Source organism: Pelodiscus sinensis, chromosome 3 (genome assembly GCF_052426305.1).
Source record: "Pelodiscus sinensis isolate ZL-2025 chromosome 3, ASM5242630v1, whole genome shotgun sequence".
Classification (NCBI taxonomy): Eukaryota; Metazoa; Chordata; order Testudines; family Trionychidae; genus Pelodiscus; species Pelodiscus sinensis.
In genome coordinates this window covers 103,825,625-103,850,485 of record NC_143054.1, presented here as the reverse complement: position 1 = coordinate 103,850,485, position 24,861 = coordinate 103,825,625, and the positions used below count along the sequence as shown (strand labels likewise).

The 24,861-nt window shown below is 39.2% G+C and overlaps 1 protein-coding gene across 3 annotated transcripts in view; it reads right to left on the bottom strand.

Moving 5' to 3' along the window:
* The window catches only part of PHACTR2 (phosphatase and actin regulator 2), a 197,826-nt gene that overhangs the window by 113,814 nt on the left and 59,151 nt on the right, over positions 1-24,861 (bottom strand). The window contains exon 1 of one of the 3 annotated variants that reach the window (XM_006139329.5): positions 4,748-5,245. The exons of the other annotated variants lie outside the window; for them this stretch is intronic. Within the exon in view, the coding sequence (XP_006139391.3) occupies positions 4,748-4,790 (43 nt within the window). The 5' untranslated portion in view covers positions 4,791-5,245. Of the gene's footprint in view, positions 1-4,747; positions 5,246-24,861 lie in introns of those variants that run through there. 3 annotated transcript variants of the gene reach the window in all.

Genomic DNA, 24,861 nt, shown 5'->3' with positions numbered 1-24,861 from the left:
GCGTCCAGATTCAGCTGCTGTTGAAACTGATCAGCGGCTGATTCCAAGAAGCCCAGGGCAGAGCAACTCTGACTGCAGGAAGCCTGAGGCAGCCACTGGTCAGTTTCAGCAGCAGCTGAATCTGGAAGCCAGTTCCGACTTACATACAAATTCAACTTAAGAACAAACCTACAGTCCCTATCTTGTACGTAACCCGGGGACTGCCTGTACTCCACTAACCACCACCAGTAATTGAACAGACTCTGGGTTAGAGAAATGAACAGATTTGGGACCTGATCCTCCTTTTACACCAGTGCAAACCTGTATTAACACCAGTGAAGACAATGTGGCTGTGTCTACACTGGCATGAATTTCCGGAAATGCTTAAAACGGAATACTATTCCGTTTTCAGTTTTTCCGGAAAAGGAGCGTCTACATTGGCAGGCTGCTTTTCCGGAAAAGCCCTTTTCCTGGAAAAGCGTCTGTGGCCAATGTAGACGCGCTTTTCCGGAAAAGAGCCCCGATCGCCATTTTCGCGATTGGGGCTTTTTTCCGGAAAAGACTACTGGGCTGTCTACACTGGCCCTTTTCCGGAACAGTTTTCCGGAATAAGGACTTATGCCCGAGTGAGAGCAGAATAGTTTTTCCGGAATAGCGGCTGATTTTGTACAGTAGAGCATCGTTGCTTTTCCGGAAATTCAAGGGCCAGTGTAGACAGCTCGCAGCTTACTCCGGAAAAGCAGCTGATTTTCCGGAATAAGTGGCCCAGTGTAGACACAGCCTGTGTGTCAACACAATGAATGAGATAAAAAAATAGTTCCTTAATGAGAAGTATAAAAAATAAGCTAATCAGAGGGGAAAGACACTAAAATTACAGGAGGGAAGATACATTTATGCAAAGAGAAAATACTGAGTGGTTTAAGGAAAATATAAATTAAAAAAAAAGAGTGCTTCACTATAAACATGTGGATAAGGCCCAGTAAGGGTTATGTTAAGTGCTTTGCTGAATCTGGGTTAGGGATATATGTGAATAGTTGACTACTCACATTCTATCCCCCTTGCTGCCTCTCTGTATCAGAAGCAGCAAGTGGGGGGCAAACAGTAGCTGGTGCTGGAGGGAACCAGCTTCTTCAGTGCTGCCTCCTCCCCCACACGCTGCTACCTCTATCAGAGGCAGCAGTGGGGGAGGAGGGAGCTAGGAGAGGCTGCTGCGAAGCAGACTCTGTCTGCGGCAGGCCTAGGCTCGCTGCAGGCAGAGGCAGCTCCACATTCCCTGTCTATGGCAGCTGGGGCTGGCCACAAACAGAGGCTGCTCCAGCAGTGGCCCATGGACAATGGTTGCTGGACCTGGCACAAGCTGGGACTAAGCAAGCCTGGCTCAGTCCCAGCTTGTGCCAGGTCCAGGAGCTACCCCTGCTGCAGCTCTGCAGTTTAAATGTAGTAAGAGCCAGGTGGGCAGGCAACTCGGCTCATGCTACATTTAAAATGCAGAGCTGCAACGGGGTGGGGTTTAACTCCTTTATTGACTAATTGTGTAGTCGATAGACATTCTATCGACTACACGATTAGCTAATTACTCGCTTCCTAACACTTCTAATCTGGTCCATAGCAAGTCATTTTATTTTTGTAGCAAGTCTGAGGTTCAAAATAGTTTACTGTCTCTCTTAATGTCTAGATAAGTTCTAGGGAGCATCATTGTGTAGCATGAAGGAGGTTTGGGAGATATGGTTATGAATGAGAGACAGATATAAGTGCAAATTTTGTACACAGACAGGAAGAGGCAATTTGTTTTAAGATGTAAATGTAATTTGCAGAATTAATGCTAACTATGGTTTTAGGTTTAGCCCTGATCTTGCAAGATACTCATGGGAAACACTTACAAGTTATTTTGGACCCTCCTTCATTGGGGTCTTTGCCTTTTGACACACACATCCAGATAAATACCAAGCAAACTTACTTTGTAGGGCCTCCTCTCAACCCCCTTTAAAAATAAAATCTTTACTTTAAAATAAATCATTACATCTGACATTTTCCATTTTCTGGGCTAGAACTCCCTAAAACTTCATTTTAATTTTTTTTCTATACCAAACTAATTTCTGCTTCATGACCAGATCTGAAGTATTGATCCTGCAGTGCAGCCCCCTAGTGCCAGATACTGTACTCTTAGCTCCACATAGGCACAATAGTCCATACTAGGAAATCATATTACACAATTGGGGCCTAAAAGTTAATTTGGACAAGAAAGTGGTTGAAACCCCAGGCACATGTATGCTTTTCACAGCTGCTTTTGCTTGGGTGGCTTAGGGTCTGAATGCCCTATTGATTCCTTAAGTGGCGAGGAGTCCTGTGGTACCTTATTGATTCCTTAGTATTAAAACAGATTTGCATCTCCTGTGTATAAACAGTAAAGCGTTCCTCTAACTCTCTAATCTCTAGCAACAGTCAACAATTTATACAGTTGTAGTTGTCAGGCAAAAAATCTTCATTCAGTTTGGCATGCCAACCTGCCTATTTATGAGGGCACAACCTAGCATCACTGGAGTCAAGAGGAAGTCATTACACGGACTTCATTGGGGCTGGATTCACCCGCTTATGACTTTTTAAGCCATACCTGTAAAACAGACTAGATAGAGAAACAGAATCCATAGGACCCACGCACCGACATGTGTGTCTCTGAGACTATACTTCCAAGACATTTTCAGAAGCTTACTGAAGTTTTGTTGAACTCTCTGAAAGCTCCATCAATTTCTTACTGTAAGGGTATTCACACAAGACCACTTCTAACTTCAGAATCATAAAGATATGATTGTCAGTTAAAATTTTCATAATTATCGTAACGTCTGCAGTGTCACAAAACACAATCAAAATGTACATTTTACAGCTGGTTTTCATTTCTTCTTTTTTTTTTCTCCTGAGTGACAGTGCTGTTTTCAATAAAAAAGAGGATGCCGAGATTTTTTTAAAATTAGTTATAAACCAGTACAATTAGTCTTCAAGGGCATGTACCATGGAAAATATAAACACTACTAACACATTTCAAGATATACAAACTCTGTCCCCAAACGACACCCAAAACACAAACACATTTTTGTAAAGGAAGTTTACAAAGCTATCTGACATCTGTTTCCTTACATTTGTTTTCTAACAACAGGTACCTTAATAAAATTCTAATGTGTTTGCTATTGGGCGAGACCTTTAAAAACATGACCAAATTTCTCTATTGTATCATCATAGATGACAAAGTAGGTCAGGAGAAGGAATAATCATAGTTTTCTTACACAGATAATTTTACTAGGATCATGAATGGGGAGGAACGGAAAACTGTACCATCTGCAACATGATATAATTTTCCAGAAACTGTGTTTTCATACAGCCATTCTCTATACCTCACAGCACTATGAATAAACCTGACAGTAAAAAAGGGGAATGAGTTTGATGTACAGTTTCTTGTTTTACAAAAGTTTCCCATATCTGTAGTACTAAACATCCTCTTAAACAACTGCAAAATACAGATTGGCCAGCCTTACCAGAGTTTTCTTGATTGCCTGTTTTAAACTATGGCAAGAGAAAGAGGTGTTTAAAAAAAAAAAAAAAAATCTGAGCACATAAGCTTTTACTGGAAATTTCAAACCTTGCTGGTATTAATTTAGATTACACATTCCCTTTTATGACTGTGGGGGTTAGCTGATCTTTTGTTCAGTTACTAAAACATACCAGGTTATTTCAACATGCTTCTGCCTCAAAATATCAAACACATAATATTAATCTTCAAAAAGTTAATTTAGAAAAACACAAAACTGCTTTTAAAAAAAATTCCAATAATGTTTCTTTTAAATAGTCAGCTTACACATAAAATGTAAGAGAGCCAAGAGCAAACAGATGGGTGGGTTCTATCCATACTGCTGGGATAAATGCCAGAGGTCCCTTCCTTCCTTTCTTTTTTTAATTAAAACATAAAAAAATGCAGGGGCGAGGGAGAGAGGAAAGAAGCAGCGCACTGCAACTCAGAGAGAACCTGTTCATGTTCTCAGAAGAACACCCTTTGGTTACATATCAATTGTGCCTTCTTGATGTCTTTTTAAAAATTACAAATAAATGAGTAAAGAGAATATATATTAGTGCAGAATTAAACACTTTTGGTATGGTTAGACAGTGTTTGTTTTCAGTGGAATCAGAAGGGGCGGGGAGAAGCAGAAGGAATATATATGCATGAAACCAAAACTAATATACTTAAAGTAGCAGTTAAGAAGCACTGATAGAAAGCAGAACTCCATTGCTTACTGGTATCTTTCTATCTGTTTCAAAGCAGAACAACAAAAACACGTAGACAAACAGTTTCTGATTTTAAAAAAAGACAGTAACAGCAAGGAATTTGTGATTCCCTGAGCTACATACATATCTATTTGAAGCAAGTTAACTTTGTTATTTAAAAAAGGGCTAGTTCTAGATCTACCAAGATTAAATTAATAAAAGAGCATTCGAATAAATAGCAAATTAAGGCATCCTTTTAAGAAAAGAGTGCATTGTGCCTTTAAGACAAACTCTGCAGCAACCCCAAAGGCATTTTACCATTCCCCCCCCCACAAAGAATTTGGTGCAGCGCTGCTGTCCCGTCCATCTAAGGGAATTAGTGGGTCACGGACACGCTCAGCTTGTTTAACTCGCTGCCATTTGACTTTTCATTCAACGGAGAAAAGAACAATTACAGCGCCCACCGCACAGCCGCTGCGGGGAGCAGGACTCGCTCGCTGCTTCCAGTGCTACTCACCGCTGGCTTGCTCAGACAGAGAGGAGACTGAGGTCTGGCCCATTTCTTAACTTTTAAGAGGGGCCGGGGTCCAGCAATCATGCGGCTCTCTTGCTCCTGCGGTCACGTATTCTCCGCCACATGCATTTCCAAGGGTTCATTTCACCTTTTCCCGGGGCTGGCTGTTTGACTTTCAGACTTCTGGAACTTCTGCCGCTCACAGCCTGGCTTGCAAGTCCACCTCCTCCGGCTGCAACCCCGCTCACGACTGTTCCTGTTGCTGAATGCCTGTCATTCCTCTATGCAGATTATGGGAAGTCAAAGGTCACGGGGAGGGAGTCCCTTGCTGGTATTGCCACCAGACCATCAAGCAAGAGCAACAGTTTGTAGTGCTCTCCTCTAACACAAAGGGGTCAATGTTAAATGATCCTATGGGGCTTGAATGAGAACCAATAAAGTACTTAGACATGGTACATAAATTTAACAAGGTCTGGTTTTCTTTAGTGGTCTTATCCCCTACCTCAAAGGACTCAGTTCTCTCTATTCTGGCAGTGCTAGTTATAGGACGGAATAGCAACCACACCTCACATACACACACACGGAGGCATTATAGTTCTTCTCTGGGTTCTCTGTGCTTTAGATGTGTATGGTCTTGACAAGGTTTTATTTATTTTCTAAATCTTAATTAAAGACATAGTCGGAAAGATAAAGTTTAATCAGTAGACCCTCCTGATGCCATTAGAAACCCAAATCCATTATCAATTCATTTTCCCACAGTCAAAACATACCCACATTTCAATTGTCAAGGATAATAAATAATATAATTGACTCTGCAAGATGCAGATAGACTCCTGGATCTTTGCAGAACCCCACTGATTTCCACAGTGCTCTACACTGGTATAAAGGTCTACTCTCATGCTGCAACTTGTAGGATCAGGATTATTGAGAGTCACTAATTTCACCATATCTGGATGTTTTTGGCATTTTTTCCATGATTTCACACCTATATAATATATAATCCTCAAATATAGGCTTTGTACACTTCGGATTCTGCATTTGTAATGTGTCTATGGGGGTATTTTGCAAAATCTGAAGAGATTAGGACAAAGATGTATGCCTTAATTAAGATGAATAAAGATAAACTAATCACTGGATTGGACATTGGTGGTTGCCTGGTATTAGAGATCCTCCTGATTACTTTCAGTGTGGACAAAGAAGCATTCCAACTCTCTCTCTGTCTCTCTCACTTTAAAAGGTTAATTTCTGAAAACTGAGGAAAATCATGAACACAATCGATTGGAAGGAAAAAATATACAGAAAAATGTGAATGAAAATTAGGAGTTCTTTAAGAAGTGTTTATTAAATGGACAAAAAAAGAAAGATTTCACTATAACATAAGACATATGAACATAAGAATTCAAGAAAGATTATACAAGTTATACGAAATAATACAAATCAAGAAAGATGATAACTTTGGCTAAAAGCAATATCAAATGAGGAAAATGGGAAAAGAGATTAAAATTGGAAGTTATGGTGTGCCAAAAACTGATAAGGGAAGCTAAAAGCATCAGAGAATTATCCCCGGCTGTCAGGGCTAAGGACAATAAGGTGTTTAAGCATAGTAAGAATAAAACAAATCCTAGCAATGTTATAAGCCCATTTATAGATGGTAATAGTAATATTCTTTATAATGACACAGAAAAGACAGAATGTTCAATAAATATTTATCTTCTTTATTTAGAAAGACACAGGATGATATACTCATATCCTATGTAAATGATGAAGTACTTTCCAAGTCATTTAGCAAATAAAGAGAATCTTAAGAAATATCTATTAGGAATAAACATTTTTAAATGAGCAGGCTTGGATAATTTACACCCAAAACTCCAGAAGAATTGGCCAATGAGATCTCTGACTTGCTGATTTTAATTTTTAAGAAATCTTAATTTTTAATAAATTTGCATATTTTTAGAAATCTGGAAAAGTTATTTTTCTGTGTGAGTATCCAAAAAGGGTAAGTGGGTTATCTCAGATAACTATAGGCCAGTTATCTTTCCATCACCCCCATAAACAAAATAATGGAAAAGCTAAACTGACATTCATATAATAGAGAATTAAAGGATATTAATATAAGTAATGCCAGTCAACATAGTTTTATGGAAATTAGGTCTTGTCAAACAAATCTGATTTTATTCTTTGATGAAACTACGAGTTTGATTGATAAAGGTAACTGTATCTTCAATAAAATATATAGACTTTTGTAAGATATTTGACTTAATACTGCATGATTTTTTCAATTAAAAAGTTATCACTATACACTATAAATATAGCACATGTGTAACATATGAAGAACTGGTTAACTGACAGATCTTAAAAATACTTGTCCAGCAAATATTAGTCCTAAGTCTGATGCTATTCAATATTTTCATCAATGATCTGGAAGTAAATGTAAACTCATTGCTGATAAAATGCGCAGATGACACAAAGATTGATGGTGTAGTAGGTAAATAAGGACAGAAGTCATGCAGAACAATCTAGTAAATGTGGCCAAGACAAACAAAACATGTTTTAATATAACCAAAATCAAAGTTATATTTCAGGAAGGAGGAATGCAAAGTGAAGGTCTGTATCCTGGAAGGAATGCAGTAACTATGAAAAGATTTTAAGGATTAGAGTAGACAAGCAACTTGTCATAGGTTCTTAGTGTAATTCGCTGTCAAAACAGGGCTAATGCGATCTTTGGCTGTATAAACAGGGGGGTAATAGGTAGGAGTAAGGACGTGATTTTACCTCTCAGTACATCACTGGTGATTGATTGATAAATAAATAAATAATTAAACAAACAAACAAGTTTGAGTGGTCACTTTATTACAGTGAATAAGGCTAGATCTACACTACAGCTTTTTTTTCCCCCAGAAAAAGCTACACAAAATGCGCTTTGCATTTTGCGTAGCTTTTTCCAATTTTTTTTTCAGAAGAGGCTTTTCCAAAATTTGGCCCATCTACACTAGGTCAAATTTCAGAAAATCCCCCTTTTGGAAGATCTCTTCTTCCTCACTGAATGAGGAAGACAGGGCTTCCAAAAGAGCGTGTCTGCACTTCCGCAACAATAAAAAAGCAGAAGAGCAAACACGTTCCCTGGACACGGCGGAGTTTTTCCAAGATCCCTCTGGTATCCCGGAAAAAAACCATAGTGTAGATGTACCCTAAGTGTCTTCAGAGGGAGAAAATATCAGGAAATGAAAAGATCCTTCATTTAGTAAAGAAAGGCAGAACAAAGAACCAGTAGTTGGAAGCTGAAGCCAGACAAATTGAAATTAGAAATTAGCCACAATTTTTAAACAGGTAGTTGAATAAATCACTGAAAAAAACTGCACAAGGAAGTGGTGGGTTCTCTGTCTCTTGATATCTTCAGAACAAGCCTTGATGCATTGCAGGAGGATATACTTTAGCCAAATACAAGTTATTACACTCAATATAGAGGTAACTGGGTGATATTTAATGGTCTGTGACATGCACTTATCTAGGCTCACTAGATGATCTTCTGATCTTATACTGTATGGCTTTGTCTACACTGCCAATTTTTGCAGCAGAAAATATGCTAATGAGGGACTCATTAGCATGAGTTGCAACATCATTAGCATATTTTCTGCCGATTCTTTTTGCACAAGGGGTTTTTGCGCAAAAAGAAGCAGTGTAGCTGCTTCCACTTTGGCAAAAAACCCCTTTTGCGCAAGATCCTTCTTGGGCATAAGGATCTTGTGTAAAAGGGGGATTTTGCTCAAAACAGAAACGGCAGAAAATATGCTAATGATGTTGTGACTCATGCAAATGCGTCTCATTAGCATATTTTCTGCCGCAAAAGCTGGCCATGTGTAGACATAGCCTATGTAAATATGTTTTGACTACATCACTTCATAGAAATAATAGATTTAATTCATTGATTTAAGTCTTAACACTAATTTTTCACATTATTTCCAAAACCTGCTTGTAACTTCAATTTTTTTCCTACCTTAAGTCAATCTAGTACACAGAGCGATTTTTGAGAACTAATGCTTATTTGGGAGTTTCTTATCTTGACAATGAGAACACATGAATACTATACCTGTCAATGGTTAACTTACTTTGTCAAAGGTATTTATGTCCCCTATGCTATGTAAAGATCTAGCATACTTTGCTAAATTTGTCAATAGTCAAATAGTGATAAACTTCACAAAGACTATTGCTGAGATTGCACATTGGGTAAGCCACCAAAGCCAGTCTACTAGGTGGCTATAAAAGGGTAGCAGTTTTTTCCTTTTAGAGATAAAGTCACTGTCATCAAATAACCCTTATTTTTCTTGTTGCTAAGTGTTATGTTTTTATACTACTAACATGTTTGGTGTCATCTTTCAGAAGTGGTCAGATCAGATCTAGATCTACCCCATTTCCCAGTGACTGCTCTAAAAATTAGGTTATGGAAGGGTAAATATTTCTAACCAGTGCTTTTTTGTGATGGTACTGACCAGTATGCAGTACTGGCACCTCTAGACACAGTACCTGCACCTTCAGTCAGAGCTCAACAACTTTTCCCCTGGAGTACAGGCACCTTTTTTGTGTGTGTTTGTTTTTTTTTGTTTTACAAAAAAAAGCACTGTTTCTAACAAATTCTGAACAGTGTATTTACAGACATATATTTAAAAAAGCTTTCAGAAATAATTTCCAAAAGTTTACCAAAAAAAAAATCAAATTCATGATTGAGGATATTGGGGATATTCTCAAACCAGAGACATTCCTTTTAGGTGACAAATCTAAGGAATTGTCCCACATTGAGGTGTCATTAGAGGAGGTTTTGGAACAAATTTATAATCTTAACAGTAACAAGTCACCAGGACCAGATGGCATTCACCCAAGAACTATTAACTGTGGTTTGTAACCTCTCCTTTAAATCAGCTTCCATACCTAATGACTGGAAGATTTCTAACGTCACGCCAGTATTTTAAAAGAGCTTTTGAGGTGATCCTGGCAATTACAGACCGGTAAGTCTGGCATCAGTACCGGCCAAATTATGGAAACTATAGTAAAGAATAAAATTGTCAGACACATGGATGAATATAATTTGTTGGAGGAAAGTCAACATGGTTCCCCTAAAGGGAAATCATGCCTTACTAATCTACTAGTGTTCTTTGAGGAGGTCAACAAACATGTGGATAAGGAGGATCCAGTGGATATAGTATACTTAGATTTCCAGAAAGCCTTTGACAAGGTCCCTCACCAAAGGCTCTTAAGTAAAGTAAGTTGATATGGGATAAGAGGGAAGGTCCTTTCATGGATTGGTAACTGGTTAAAAGACAGGAAACAAAGGTTAGGAATAAATTGGAAGTTTTCAGATTAGAGAGAGGTAACTAGTGGGGTCTCCCAAGGCTCTGTCCCGGGGCCCATCCTATTCAATTTATTTATAAATGATCTAGAGAAAGGGGTAAACAGTGAGGTGGCAAAGTTTGCAGATGATGCCAAACTGCTCAAGATGGCTGAGACCAAAGCAGACTGTGAAGAGCTTCAAGGAGATCTCACCAAACTAAGTGATTAGGAAACAAAATGGCAAATGAATTTTTATGTTGATAAATGTAAAGTAATGAACACTGGAAAAAATAATCCCAACTATATACAATATGATAGGGACTAATTTGGCTACAACTACTCAAGAGAAAGATCTTGGAGTCATTCTGGACAGTTATCTGAAAACATCCACTCAGTGTGCAGCAGCAGTCAAAAAAGCAAATAGAACGTTAGGAATCATTACAAAAGGGATAGAGAATAAGACAAAAATATATTATTGCCTCTATATAAAACCATGGTACATCCCCATCGTGAATATTGCGTACAGATGTGATTGCCTCAACTCAAAAAAGATATATTGGCATTGGAAAAGGTTCAGAAAAGATCAACAAAAACTATTAGGGGTTTGGAATATGAAAAGAGATAAGAAAGACTTGGACTTTTCAGCTTAGAAAAGAGGAGACTAAGAGGGGATATGATAGAAGTCTACAAAATCATGACTGGTATGGAAAAAGTGAATAAGGAAAAGTTATTTACTTATTCCCACAATATAAGAACTAAGGGTCACCAAATGAAATTAATAGGCAGCAGGTTTAAAATAAACAAAAGGAAGATTTTCTTCACTCAGTGTACAGTCAACCCCTGGAACTCCTTGCCAGAAGATGTGGTGAAGGCTAGAACTTTAACAGGGTTCAAAAAAAGAGCTAGATAGATTCATGGAGGTTAGGTCCATCAATGGCTCTTAGCCAGGATGGGTAGGAATGGTGTCCCTAGCCTGTTTGTCTGGAGGTGGGTGACAGGGGAGGGATCACGTGAGGATTACCTATTGTGATTCCTCCCTCTGGGGTATCTGGTATTGGCCATTGTCAGCAGAAAGAATACTGGGCTAGATGGACCTTTGGTCTGACCCAATATGGCCGTTCTTACGTTCTTAAGTAACTAATTTAAAGAAAAGCAAAAATAACTGTCTTGCCTATCACCAACAAATACTGCTCTCCTTCAGCTATGTTACCAGATACTTCCACCACAGCTTCTTCCTTTAGGGGTTGGTAGATAGTTGTCTATGAACTGAGAATGATAAAAAAATATCAGAGACCACATTCTTCCAATGTTTAATAAAGAACTCTATTAGAATAGATAAAACAGTATTTTCCATAGAACTACTCTGTCTCTTTCTGCTTTACTGTAGAATATTCTTCATTCTTTTTTCTGCCTAGCTTGTAGCTTCCAGTAATAGATTTAAAAAACAAACAGTACATATATTGTTCATAACTCTAGTAGCCTCACAATCTTTAACTCCGGTCACTGAATTAGAAGACCCATCTTTCTTTCTTAGATTCTTCTTTTGAGCCCCCAACCTATTAATCCTTTGGCGAGGCCTCTCATGATAATTTATTATTGGGGGATTCAGCAATAGAAGCATGGACCTCTACCACCTGAGCTAAAGGAGTAACTACTTTAACTAGAAGCATAGTATGTTCTTAGTCTCTTCTGTGGGTAAACATTTGCCACCTGCACACAAAAGTCATTCCAACCTCACACTGATTTTCCCAGTTAAGAAGCTATACCAAATAAATGCATTCCATGTTTGCATTGTTTGGCATTTAACTGTATATTTACATAATTTAAAATGTTTCTGACTTCAGCATAGAATTTCCTGACTTTTTTGGCATTTATTTTTGGTAGCACTGCATTATGCTGAGGCTTGTACAATTTCTTAAATGATATAGTTTACAATTTTCACTTTTAGGCTGCAGTTATACATGCAAAGAAACAACATATGGTTTCATATGACTGCAGATCATAAAATCATGCGCTACTAAAACTTGAAGAGACCTTGAGAGATCATCAAGTCCAGTCTCCTGCCCTCATGGCAGGACCAAGCACCATCTTCTAGATCAGTGATCTCCAACCTTTTTACACCCAAGATCACTTTTTAAGTCTCAGAACAGGCGAAGATCTACTGTCCTGCCCCTTCCTTGAAGCCCCGCCTACATTACAGGAGGAAATCTAATGTAAATGCACTGCGCAGGTGTGCAGTTCAGAGAGGGCTCAAGAGCTATTCTTGGAGCTCCTGAGATCTACCAGTAGATCGCGATCTACTGGTTGGTGACCATGGTTCTAGATCTTCTCTGATAGATGTCTATCCAACCTGCTCTTAAATATCAACAGTGATGGAGATTCCACAACCTCCCTTGGCAATTTATTCCAGTGTTTAACCACCCTGACAGTTAGGAAGTTTTTCCTAATGTCCAACCTAAACCTGATTTGCTGTAGTTTAAGCCCATCGATTGACCTATCATCAGAGGCCAAGAAGAACAATTTTTTTCCTTTCTCCTTGTAACACCTTTTTCAATACTTGAAAACTGCTATCATAGCCTCTCTCAGGGTACGTCTACACTGCAGTGTTTTTTCCAAAATAACGGACGTTATTCCAGAAAAGCAATACTAGAATCCACACTGCAACTGCATTATTTTGGGGGAAAAAAAGTCAAAATAATAGAGGGCTTTTTCCGATGGCGGTAAACCTCATTCTACGAGGAATAAGAGTTTTTTCAAAAAAGCTTTTTCAGAAAAAGTCACATGTGGATGCAGAAGAGGGAATTCTGTTGAAAAAAAAGGCCTCCAGGAAATAACACAGGTGTCCTGCTGGCAACTCTGTCCACACTCATCACAGCTCTATAGTTCCTGTCTCTTGGCAGCTCTTAAAGCTGCAGACACAGGGGACAGGGCTTGTGGCAGGAAGCTGGCCATGGAAGCTGCAACACACCACATGGCTGCCAGTTCCTGATGTCTGGGCACCAATGTCCCAACCGCAAGCCCCCCAAGAGCCCACTGGCCCTCCCAGGCAGCATGCACAGAGTTCCCAGGAGCCTGCCAGGGGCCGGAAAAGGCGTGAGCCATCCTGGTCTTGGGCGGAGATCCCGGTCCTCCTGGAGGTATGAGGCGAAGAGGAGACCCTCCAGGATCTCTGTTCCAGATGGCGCAACGCCAACATACATGGCTGAAACCCTGGCCATGAGGGTCCACCACTAGACTCTGGAGCAGGTTAGGAACAAGGAAAGAGCTCCAGCAGGGATATGCCAGGTCAAGGGAGCATAGCTCACACGCGGGGGCAGGACCCCACTCCTGCCCCTACTATGCAGAACTTCACTGCATCCTGGGGGGCAGTGCAACCCCTTCCCCAACAGTGGTGATGGACTCAGGGCTGGAGACGCCCGTCATCACCCGATTGGGGGTCCCAACCCAGGAGGAGGAGGAGGAGGATGAGGAGCTGGAGGAGAAGAAAGAGACAGCCAGCACAGTGACCACCATCACCTTGGAGCTGGTACCCCAGGGCCTGGATGTCTCCCAGGCATCCTCCAAAGTCAGGGAGGGATCATCAGGTGACTGCTCTTAGTTTTTCCACACACACAGGGCAGGGATGGCAGGTGCTGAGGTACGATTGTTGATCAGCCTCCTCGGCCTGGCCCTCACGCTGCAGTCTGTGCATGTGGATGCACGTGCAGCACCAGTCTGAGCCACGCAGCCCGAGGTTGCAGCCCTAGAGCACCCCTGGGCTCCTGCTCACAGGCTCTGGGGAGGCCAGACATACTTCTGAGCCCGGGGGGAGGATGCCCTCCCACCACCAGCCACCACTGGAAGGAAGCTAGGGACAAGGGCGCCCGCCCACCCACACACAGACTCTGGAGTGCCACACATGACACATGGGCATGCCTGCATGCTCGAGACAGCACCCGCGCTCAGGGACAGCGCTGCCAGGAGCAGTTATGTGTGCGGCACCGATGGAAGGCCAGGCTGCTGGAGACATACCTTGGCTGCTTATTTAGAAGTAAATGTATTTTTGCTGGTGGACAATAAGTCCTTGTGTATACTGGGCTCTGGCTCTCCCTAGAAAAATTTCCCCTGTTGGTTGGAAAGTTAGGAGGTGTAAGGAGGAAGAGGGGATGTCTAGTGTAGATACAGTGCAAATACACATCATAAAAAGAGCAGTTTAAACTGGGTGGGGAAAACAAAATCCAAAACTAATTGCTCAAAGCAACAAAGAATCCTGACTGGACTGAGGGGATGGACATGCAATGATATTTCATATGTTTGTTTTAACCTCCTAAGTAGCCACCTAAGTAAAAATGTTTGGAGAGTCTGCCTGATATAATAAAGAACAGAATAACACTGTTCATATCAAAAGTATACCTAAACTTGGGATATAATCAATATATTGGAAGAAGACACATAACCAAAGAAACTGAAACGTTGGGCTCAATGGGTTAATAAGGCTTACATTTCACCATTTAAAAAGCTTATCTGTGAACTTTGCAAGGATCGGCTACAATGCCGGGATTTACTTCCTGACTTCAGGGCAGAGGATAGAACAGGACAGGCTGATGGACAAAACCCATATTTTGGGCCTGAACTACTCTGAAATTTTTTGTTTAATCACCAAATAGAAATATGTTTTGCTAGTGCAACTTTAGCAATACTTGGCTGAAAAATCCAAATCCTACTTAGAACAGGCTGTTTATTGAAGACAGAACAGTTTGAGTAATATTAATAATTCTTAGGATTTCTAGTGCTGAAAGGGACACCGCCTTCCCCCAAACTTGCAATCTAGTCCATTTTAAACAAGTAGATTCAGGTATTATGTCCTTGTCCCCATGGCAGTTTTTGTGGTTTAACAATCATATTTTCCTATTTATTTTTTTCCCCACTTCTCTGTTGCTGCAACACTCACATAAACCAAAAGGAACACCGAGTAACTAAATGACTACACAGTGGGAACCATGAAACTGACTATATTCAAAGTGCTGTCAAAAGCAATAAGTAGCCAAACAGATTATAAGTAGAGGACCTTTTTCTCTCTTGAAATCTTTTTCACTTGTAGTAATCCTAAATGTTACATGTGATAGTGGTGGAGGAGACCATTTCAGGTATAAATGTGGTTTTTAATTTGAACAATATCCAATTATCATCGGTTAATCTCCACAATATTCCTGCACAATAGATAAATATAATAACGATTTTCCAGATAGGAAGACCGAGACATGGGAAAACTATGAACCGCAGAGCTAGATTAGAATTCAGAGGCTATTGACTCCCATTAAACGAGGCTTACAGGATCTGACGACAAAGGGTGCTAGGGTCGGCTGATCTCCTTCTAGACTACCGCGCTGTGCCGACAATCAGCTGATTGGCACAGTGCGGTGGCCATTTTGATGTAAATGAAGCGGCGATTATTTAAATCGCCACTTCATTTTGCTATGTCTAGTAAACTCATCTACATGGCTCCATCGACGGAGCCATGTAGTCTAGACACACCCTAACTGAATGACTTCTAGACCCATGAAGAGCAGTTGGCCATTTGAACATGATTTATACACTAGTGTGACTGTATGCATGAATGTCTGTACTGATTTTTAATCTTTTTTTTCCTTTCCACATACTAAAGCTTGCTTTTATCACTCTTACTTATGCTGAGCAGTTCCTTGTTTCACAAGTAGCTCTAGTGATTTTTTACATGATGTTGCTTATACATGTTAGGACAAGCAAAAAACCCAACGAACCACAGAAAATGGTTGTAAACGTTATAGAAGCAAAATAGCTATTTTTATATAAATGAACATTACTTAACACTGTTTAGCAGTATTCACTCAGCTATGAGTGTAATATAAAGTGGAATACAAATTAGAGAACAGAATGCCTCCTAACATCAAAATCTTTGTAATACATTGTTACTTTTTTAATTAGTAATAACCTTCAGAAATTGATGCAGTCCCTCACTACGCTCTTCCTGACATTTCATCAATTTTTGAAAGCAGAGAACAGAAACACTGCACTCAACATACTCATAAAGGAAATAACAAACAAGAACTAGTAACAAATGCTAAACATTTAAAAATGTTTTCGATGTTCTTCTCTAATAAAGTCAGATTTTTAAAACCTTAGATTTGACTTAAGCTTTCTGGCATTTTTCTTTTCCATGCTGGCTCCTAATGAATGTTTATTCTGCCTTGTGATTATTTGGAATAAAGTGGTTCTCTCTCTTGCTTGGTCAAACTTGAGCCAATACTTGAATCCTTAGCTGGCACGCTTGCAACAATTCTTTAGGTCATTAAAATTACTATTTTAAGGGCCAATGGTGTGCTCTTCTCTGCAGAAAATATACAAGAGATATGATGGTTGCCCCAAAGAGCTTCCTATCAAAATACGGGCATATTCTAGTTTTTGGCACGTTTCATGAGATGTCTTACACGATGAGCTGAAACAAGAGATATTTAAAAGTTTGAAAAGTGTGTGTACTGCAAAACAACATGCTAAAAGGAACTATAAAACTCTTCTGGCCAAGGATTAGGTCTTTTTTTCCCTTTAGAAAATACTAAGCATACCTTAGGCACTACTAAAGATAAATAATAAACAACATACAGTGGTTGTATGAGTGCACACATACAAACAGCTATATAGGAGCAGACTCAAGGTCCATCTACTCTATTGTGCTTGTATTAACAATATGCAGAATCAGATGCTTCAGAGGAGGGTGCAAGAATGACACAGTAACAGATGTGGGATAATGTGCTCTGATATTAGGTCTTATCTTGGTCTTTAATAGTTACATATTGGCTTAAACTCTGCAGCATGAGGTTTTAAGGCCCTTTCAAAATGTTATTAATTATAAGAACTCTGAATATCTATCTAATCTATCTATCTATCATCCAATTTTGAATCCTGCTGAGTTCTTGGCTTCAACAACTAGCAGTGGCAATGTGTTCCACAGTCTAATTATAGATTGTGTGAATAAGTATTTCCCTTTCACAAGCCAATCTGTCATGTCAAAAAGGCATGGTGGGACAGGGCGGGACAGCAACTGCCTGAAAATACTTCCATTCCAATACATACTTATCACCAGAAATTTATTTTCTCCGAGGCCCCAAATTTATATTAAAAGACAAAGAGAACTACATTTAAATATAAAAAATATATGAATTGTGTTTTATACATTTTAGTTCAAGCTCTTGGGGAGGAAGAAGGTGATGGTAAAGAAACAGCATGCTTAATAGTGGAATTCCTCAAGAGACACATCTTTGCCAGGCTTTCCAAAAACTCTAACCACTCTGAGTTCATGTTAGTACCTAAAGTCAACATGATGAACCAGTCTCAGCGGCTGATGTAATTGGCATATTCCCACTGAAGTATGAATGCATGTGTGTGCAGACTTATATTTACATTAAGGGACACATTCCCCCCACTTCTCTTTGCAACTAGCAAGACCAAGCATTTTCTGCTAGCGTAGTCTCCTATAGACAACCACCTAACCTCGGGGTGATTCTTACCAACAACCACAGGACATATCACACTAATACCAACCCTGGAACTTTCCCTTGCAACAAACCCCATTGCCAGCTTTGTCCACATATTTATTCCGCTGACACCATCATTGGACCTAACCATTTCAGTTACAAGATCAAGAACACATATTCCAGCTCATCCAGAAATATAATTTATGTCATGATGTGCCAACAGTATCCGTCTGCTGTGTATACTGGACAAATTTCTCAGACACTTTGCCAAAGAATCAATGCACACAAAACAGACATCAGACAGTTTCACAAAGAAAAGACAGTTTCTTGCCATTTCAACCAGACTGGGCATTGTCTCAACAACCTCACTACATGCATCCTGCTTCAAAGAGACTTTAACACAAGACTACAAAGGGAAGCTTCTGAACTGTCATTCATGCTTACATTTCACATTTTATGAATGGGCCTTAACAAAGATGCTAATTATCTTACCCAATACAAAGATAAAAGCAGCGAGGAGTCCTGTGGCACCTTATAGACTAACCAAAGTGTTGGAGCATAAGCTTTCGTGGGCAAAGACCCACTTCATCAGATGCATGTAGTGGAAATTTCCAGAGGCAGGTATAAATATGCAGGCCAGAATTAGGCTAGAGATGACGATGTACATCCAATCAGGGAGGATGAGGCCCACTTCTAGTAGCTGATCTGGGGGTGTGAATACCAAGAGAGGAGAAGCTGCTTTTGTAGTTAGCAAGCCATTCACAGTCTTTGTTTAATCCTGAGTTGATTGTGTCAACCTTGAAGATGAACTGTAGCTCAGCAGTTTCTCTCTGAAGTCTGGTCCTGAAGTTTTTTTTGCTGCAGGATGGCTACCTTTGCAGATTCAGATTAACACGGCTACCCCTCTGATACTATTACAAAGATAGCTTCCCCAATTATCACCCCTAATATGATGATCACCCTCAGGATGATTGTTACCAACAACCACAGGACATATCACATATCTCATAGACACTAACCCACCCCCCTCATCCCCACTCTGTTCTAAAATCTGATTTGTCAATTTTATGTGTGTTCACTTTTTTTTTTAATTGTATCCCTTTGGTATATATGGTCATGCCAATTTTCTTCCACAAATTGATCTGTAGATTACATCACAATCTACATTACATCTAATGTAGAAATCTGACATTTATATTTTCTCAATTTGTTTCCCGGAACAGAAAACTCAAATACTGGACTGTCCGGTTCAAAACTGGATACCTGGCAACCGTCTGCACTAGCCTTATTCCTTGTGGACACTTTAACTGTGTATGTTGTTTATGGCAAATACTCTCCCAGCTGGCTGTAACCTTATCTCTATGGCCAGAAGGTTCATAATGACTCATAAACTTTTGTCAAAAAAGCCAAAGTAAATCCAATTTTGAATGCTTTTTGCCAAAGACTAAATGTCAGAAAATGCAAATGTTACATTCCCAATAGTAACTTCTCAGCCAGGGTGTACATCTTGTATAATTTGAGATATATATATTACCAATATTGTATTCAGCTAAAGATTCATCAGGCAATACTAACAGTAAGTAGTACTGCAAAAGCGGCGAGGAGTCCTGTAGCACGTTATAGACTAACCGAAGTGTTGGAGCATAAGCTTTTGTGGGCAAAGACCCACTTGGTCAGATGCATGTAAGTAGTAGTAATGTGCAATGAGGCTAAAAGAACACATCTATTAAAAGCTTACATTTTGCCTATCCTTTTTATTATTTTAACTGTGCAATCTTAATGCATTCACATTTCTGAACCTTTTTAAAGAAAACAATCAATTTGCAGAGCTATTGAGCTGACAGAGCTTGTAGGCTGCTTGAGTGCAAGTACCTAAGACAGAGTGTGAGTACTGTGCCCAGACAGGGTTTCCATACTGCACCAGAAACGTCTGTGGGAGCAGCTTTAAAATCCAGCTGAGGTTCCCTAGGAGCATCCCTGGAAGAGACTGCTCAGGTGATGTGCTGAACAAACATCTTCTGAAGTTCTTAGGCCTATCCTATCCCTTTCTGTTCCCATCCTCTTTGTGTCCATGGCTGGCTGTTTGGCTGCAGTCTTGGTTGTTCAGGTATTCTAGGCACCTTATGCACTACACACCTTCCAGGTGGACCTTCTGTTTATGAAAGCCTACAGGATTCTGGGGTCGGCAGATCCCCATCTAGACTGCCGCGCTGTGCTGACAAACAGCTGATCGGCACAGTGTGGCGGCCATTATTTAAATCGCCACTTCATTTCCCTTTTTCATCCTGCTTCATCTACATGGCTCCGTCAACGGAACCATGTAGTTTAGACGTACCCCCTGACGTTTAGCCACTGAGAGAGATCTGTGATTTGTCAGATAATGACAGTCTCACACATGTGCATCCTACCTGATGGAATATCACACACTCCAATGTTTGTCAGCATCCTCTACTGGCTGAGCTAGTACAACATCTTATTTACCTTAGAGAGGCCAATGGTGTCTTTGTGTGATCAAAGATCCAATCTGTCTCCCCTTGGACCATAGGCATGCGCAGGGGGTGTGCCAAGTGTGCCCAGGCACACCCTAATGTCTCAAAAAAAAAGTGGCTTTGCATTTTAATTTAATCGCATGATACGCTCTTTTAAGTAAAGTTTAGTTGTTAATTTAAAAAAAATAAGTTTAGGTAAGTTTTAGTTTCTTTAATTTGTTTGATGAACAAAAATAACGTCTTTTATGACCTAGTATTCAATAAATGTTCGCCTTAAAAAAAAATCCCTGGGTGCACACGCTAATGAAATGTGCTGTGCACGCCTATGCCTTGCACTGACAGGATAGGAGCCAAGACTGTTACATAGGCAATATGCTCAGCCAACAGTCAGAGACAGAGAGCTCCTCGCATTACTCAGAAGTGTCAGCTCTAAGCACAGACCTGAGAGAGGAGTTTTATTTGATGGATGGTAACTACCCTGCAAGATAATCAGGGAAAGGAGAGCTGAGAAAGAGAAGGGAAACAGGAGATATCCAGTCATATCTTTTCCACACGATTCCTTGCCTCTTTACAACTAATGCAACTTGCACCTTGAATTCAGAATCCCACTCCTAATTCTGAGAAAACTGTATAACAGCTGTATTCATGCACAGTTTACCAGGACATGTTTTCAAAACCTTCAGCACATCCAAGGGAAGCCAAATGTCCGTTTCAGCCATATTGTGTATGTTTAGAGCATTTGACCAAGATGCACTTATTTATGTAACATGGATCAAATTGTCAAAAACTGATTGTGTACTCTGCAAGCCTAAAAAGCAGAAGAGACTGTGACTAGGCAAGCAAGCTATTTAGCTAAGAAAAAATAATAAACCAAGTGATTTTACAAAACATCTTTCACAAATAAATGAATGTGGGTTTTGCTCTTATTCCAAAGATATATAAACCCTTTAAAAAAAAATTTCATTGAAAAGGAGTAATTATATTGGGTTTCTTGTTAATATATTGAAATTCACTTCCATGTTTCCATTCAGCAAAGTGGCTGTTTGTCTGTTCACTTGGACTTACAACTGAGCTTGATACATTTGTTTTAAGCCCCAAACCGTCTTTTCATTTTTTATAATAATGCTGCTCCTAATTGGAGGCAATTTGCTCATTACTAGTTTCTTTGTAATGTCTTTTAAAAACCATTCTCCATCTTGAGAAAATTTTCATACCAACGTAATTTTTAAGATACACAGTGACTGGGTCAGGATACAGACCTACTTTCAGGTTTTGCACAATAAAAACATTAGAGAGAGAGTTCTGGCTTAATAAGCTGCCAACATATTCTTGAGTAGCAGACACTTGAAAGTCACATCCTTCATACTTCACACTTATATCAGACATGGAAACTAGTCTATAAATATCAGTAGGATTTAACTTAGCACATCTCAGTGAGCTCATTTGCATCACACAGAGGGAGAGCTCTCTAGGGACACGTCTACACTAAAGGTGAGGGTCGATTTAAGGTACTTTAATTATGTAGCTGTAGTCGCTGTATCTTAAATCAGCATTCACACAGCAGTAGGTCAATGGTTGGAAACACTCTGGTCAGCTTCCTTTATGCCTCATGAGGAGCAGAAGTACCGGCGCTGACCACGGCACCCTCTCAGTTTGAATAAGCAGGTCTTTACTAGACCTGCTTTATTGAACGCCAGATCGACCATGGCAGCACTGATCTTCCTCATAGTGTAGACACGGCCTATGTTTTTGTTTTGAGCCAGATTCTCCCAGAAAATTCACCAATTGAACAAATTGAGGCCACATATTGGGCTGGGTGGAAACCAAGTGCAATTAGTGGTTTTGCTTCACATACACTTGTTCATTAAATCATGAAACTTCAAAGAAAATTCAGGGATGCTGAACTCTACAAAAGAACATCTAAAAAGTTTGTGTGAATTAAAGTATGAATTGTTACAGTTCTGGCTGTGAAAATCATCTTCACCAAGACTAAGCGTCAATGCTACACCTTTTCTACCATCACTTTTTTAAAAGACGCGTCTCACACTAAACTTATATACTCAAACATTCCAATGTTTGCTAACATTTAAAATTAGAATTAGAATAGCTAGAAATTATATGGGTCCCAAGGAAAATATTACCCATTAAAATTACATAGGTTTTTAACACTACATGTATATTTGATTTTGTAACTAAACCACAATTCAATTAAATAATATTGAGAGAAACGCTTACAAAGATCAAAAGAAAAATAACTTGCGGGTGTGAAACATGTTATTAAAAAAACCCCCAACAACATGGATTAAGCATTTGCATTGTGCTATGGCTGCACTGTGTTACCCACGAGTGTAAATCAGCCCTAAAGCCAATGCAGACTTTCTTTTACCAGGCACGTTACTTATTTTATAAAAGGTCTTCACTGTTCAGTATTTGCTGTAAATGTTTTGGTTTGAAAAATTCACTCAACGTGGTCTATTCACCAAGGAGGAAATTCTCACAAGAGTGGGCTAAGTAACCACATTGTATGCTCTGCTACCTTTGGAATCCTCAGCCCCATCCTGCAATTTCTAATGCATATCTGCCACATAGTGCTATTGCAGGATGTTGGTGTGAATAGCAGCTATGAGCCACTGCTCCCTCCTGAGTATGTTTTGGGGTAGATTATCCATATAGCTCACAGACTTGTTGGCCACAACCCCAGTCTATGCCTCACACTATGAAGTGGGATGCTTCAGAACTTATTTCTACAATCCCCGTGCATGATCATTCCTGCATTTTTTAAATCTAACGTAATTATAGTGCATTCTAAAGCATCATATTTAAGTGATGGCCTTTCTGTGTTGTGACTCTTTCAAGGTCTTCATCCTGCCCCAAAGAAAAAAAAAATCACCCATAACTTATTTTACTTTAAAACAGTGATTGTTTTCAGAGAAGTAGAGAAGATTAATTCCATTTGATAATTACAAGAATGCAGTAAATTGTGTACTAGAATAGTAAATTAAAATATATAAAGTTGAAAGAAATTCCTCATGATTCTCAAACGCATCCTCACTTGCCTAGACTTTTTTCAAACATATCACAAAACATGAGTGTCTTAATTTTCTCACAAAACACACCATAAATACAAAATTGAATCTTGATTTATGCACAGTAATAAAACCCAGTGTCTGTAAATTTATTAATTTGACCCATGGACATTAAAGTACATTATGTAGAGGTCAGACTGATGTGTGTTTCTTTGCTTAATCTTTCTCTTATTTAATGATCTATTATTGGCAGCATACCAGAAAATTTCAGGAATGTTTTACGACTTATTTATTTGACTGAAAAATGTGTACCATATTTACCATTCTTCCTATCCTGACTTGCTGAAAATAAATTAGAGTCTAGTACAGGAATGCCCCAAGCTTTCCCTTTGGAGAGTTACGGCCTTTTATCAAAACTGGTTTATAATTATATGAGTAAAGTACTTCTACCATGCATGAAGAATATCATCCTCTAACTGCTGGAATAGAGGCACATATTTTTGAAACACTAAATCTTAAATTCACTTTTTGCTTGGTATATATTGATGATTATTGTGTCTGCGGATAAAATATCAATTTTCTTTCAGAAAGTATGCACGCTCTGAAGGCTACACTACACCTAATATGCACTCCATCTTATTTGATGTCTTAAAAAAATCAGTTACATCAAGCTATATCTCCTGCACCTATGCACTCTCCTCTTCATACATATCAATGACATTGATGTATATATGTAGCGTGCATATAAATAGCTAGACATTGTCACAGTGAATCATATTTTACATTATGCACAAAAAGCAACATTAAAAGAACATTAAGGTTGCAAAGTGAATCATTCAAACGAAACAGTAAAATTAAGGATGCCAGTGCAACCTTAATATGCATTATGGCACAGTCATTAATTACATGCTCACATATTATTTTCTCCACAGCACGGGAAGTTCTCTTAGTGTATTTTTTGTGTGTAATATATAATGCACTGTCCCCTGATACAGATTTGTGAACTGTAGCCTTTTATAGGCCTGTATTTTACAGTGTGCTGCCTCATGGTATGTAATATATTGTTAGAGGTCATGGTGACACAGAGCAATGGAGTCTGATCCTCAGAGGTCTTAAAACACCAACAACTCCAAATGAAGTCTTACTGAATTGTGAGAATTCAGCCTCTCTCATTGTCTCATAAGCTATGTTTACACTAGATTTTTTTTGCGAAAGAGACAATGCAAATGAAGCACTCATTAGCATTTTCTCACGCTTCATAATCTCATGCTTCATAATCTCTTCCGATGCTTTTTGTGCAAGAGGTTTTTGTGCAAAAAATAGCAGTGTAGACGGAACCATTTTGTACAAAAAAACCCTTTTGCGCAAGATCTGTATACCTCCTTTTTTTGAGGCAACTTCACCCCAGATCAATGATTTAAATGAAGAAAACCAAAAAATAATTAGATTAAGGACCTAAGCAATGTCAAATAAATCTAGTACTTTAAAAAAAACCTTAAAACACATGTAATGCTTAATCGCTCTCAGATTATTTGTGCATGCCTACTAAAGACTAATTGTAGGAAGTTATTTTTGAATGAAAGTGAAAGGTAGTAGAGACTGTTGCTTGTACTTTGATCTGAGCTCTTGTCTCCAATCTCCTTTGATATGGAGCAATTACATATAGTAGGTAGTGTACTGTCACATTATTTTCACTGTACTCAAAGTCTTTCATATGATTCATTGCATAGCAAAAATAAACAAGATATAGGATATTATTTGTTTCTGATACATCATGTCAATGCAAGATT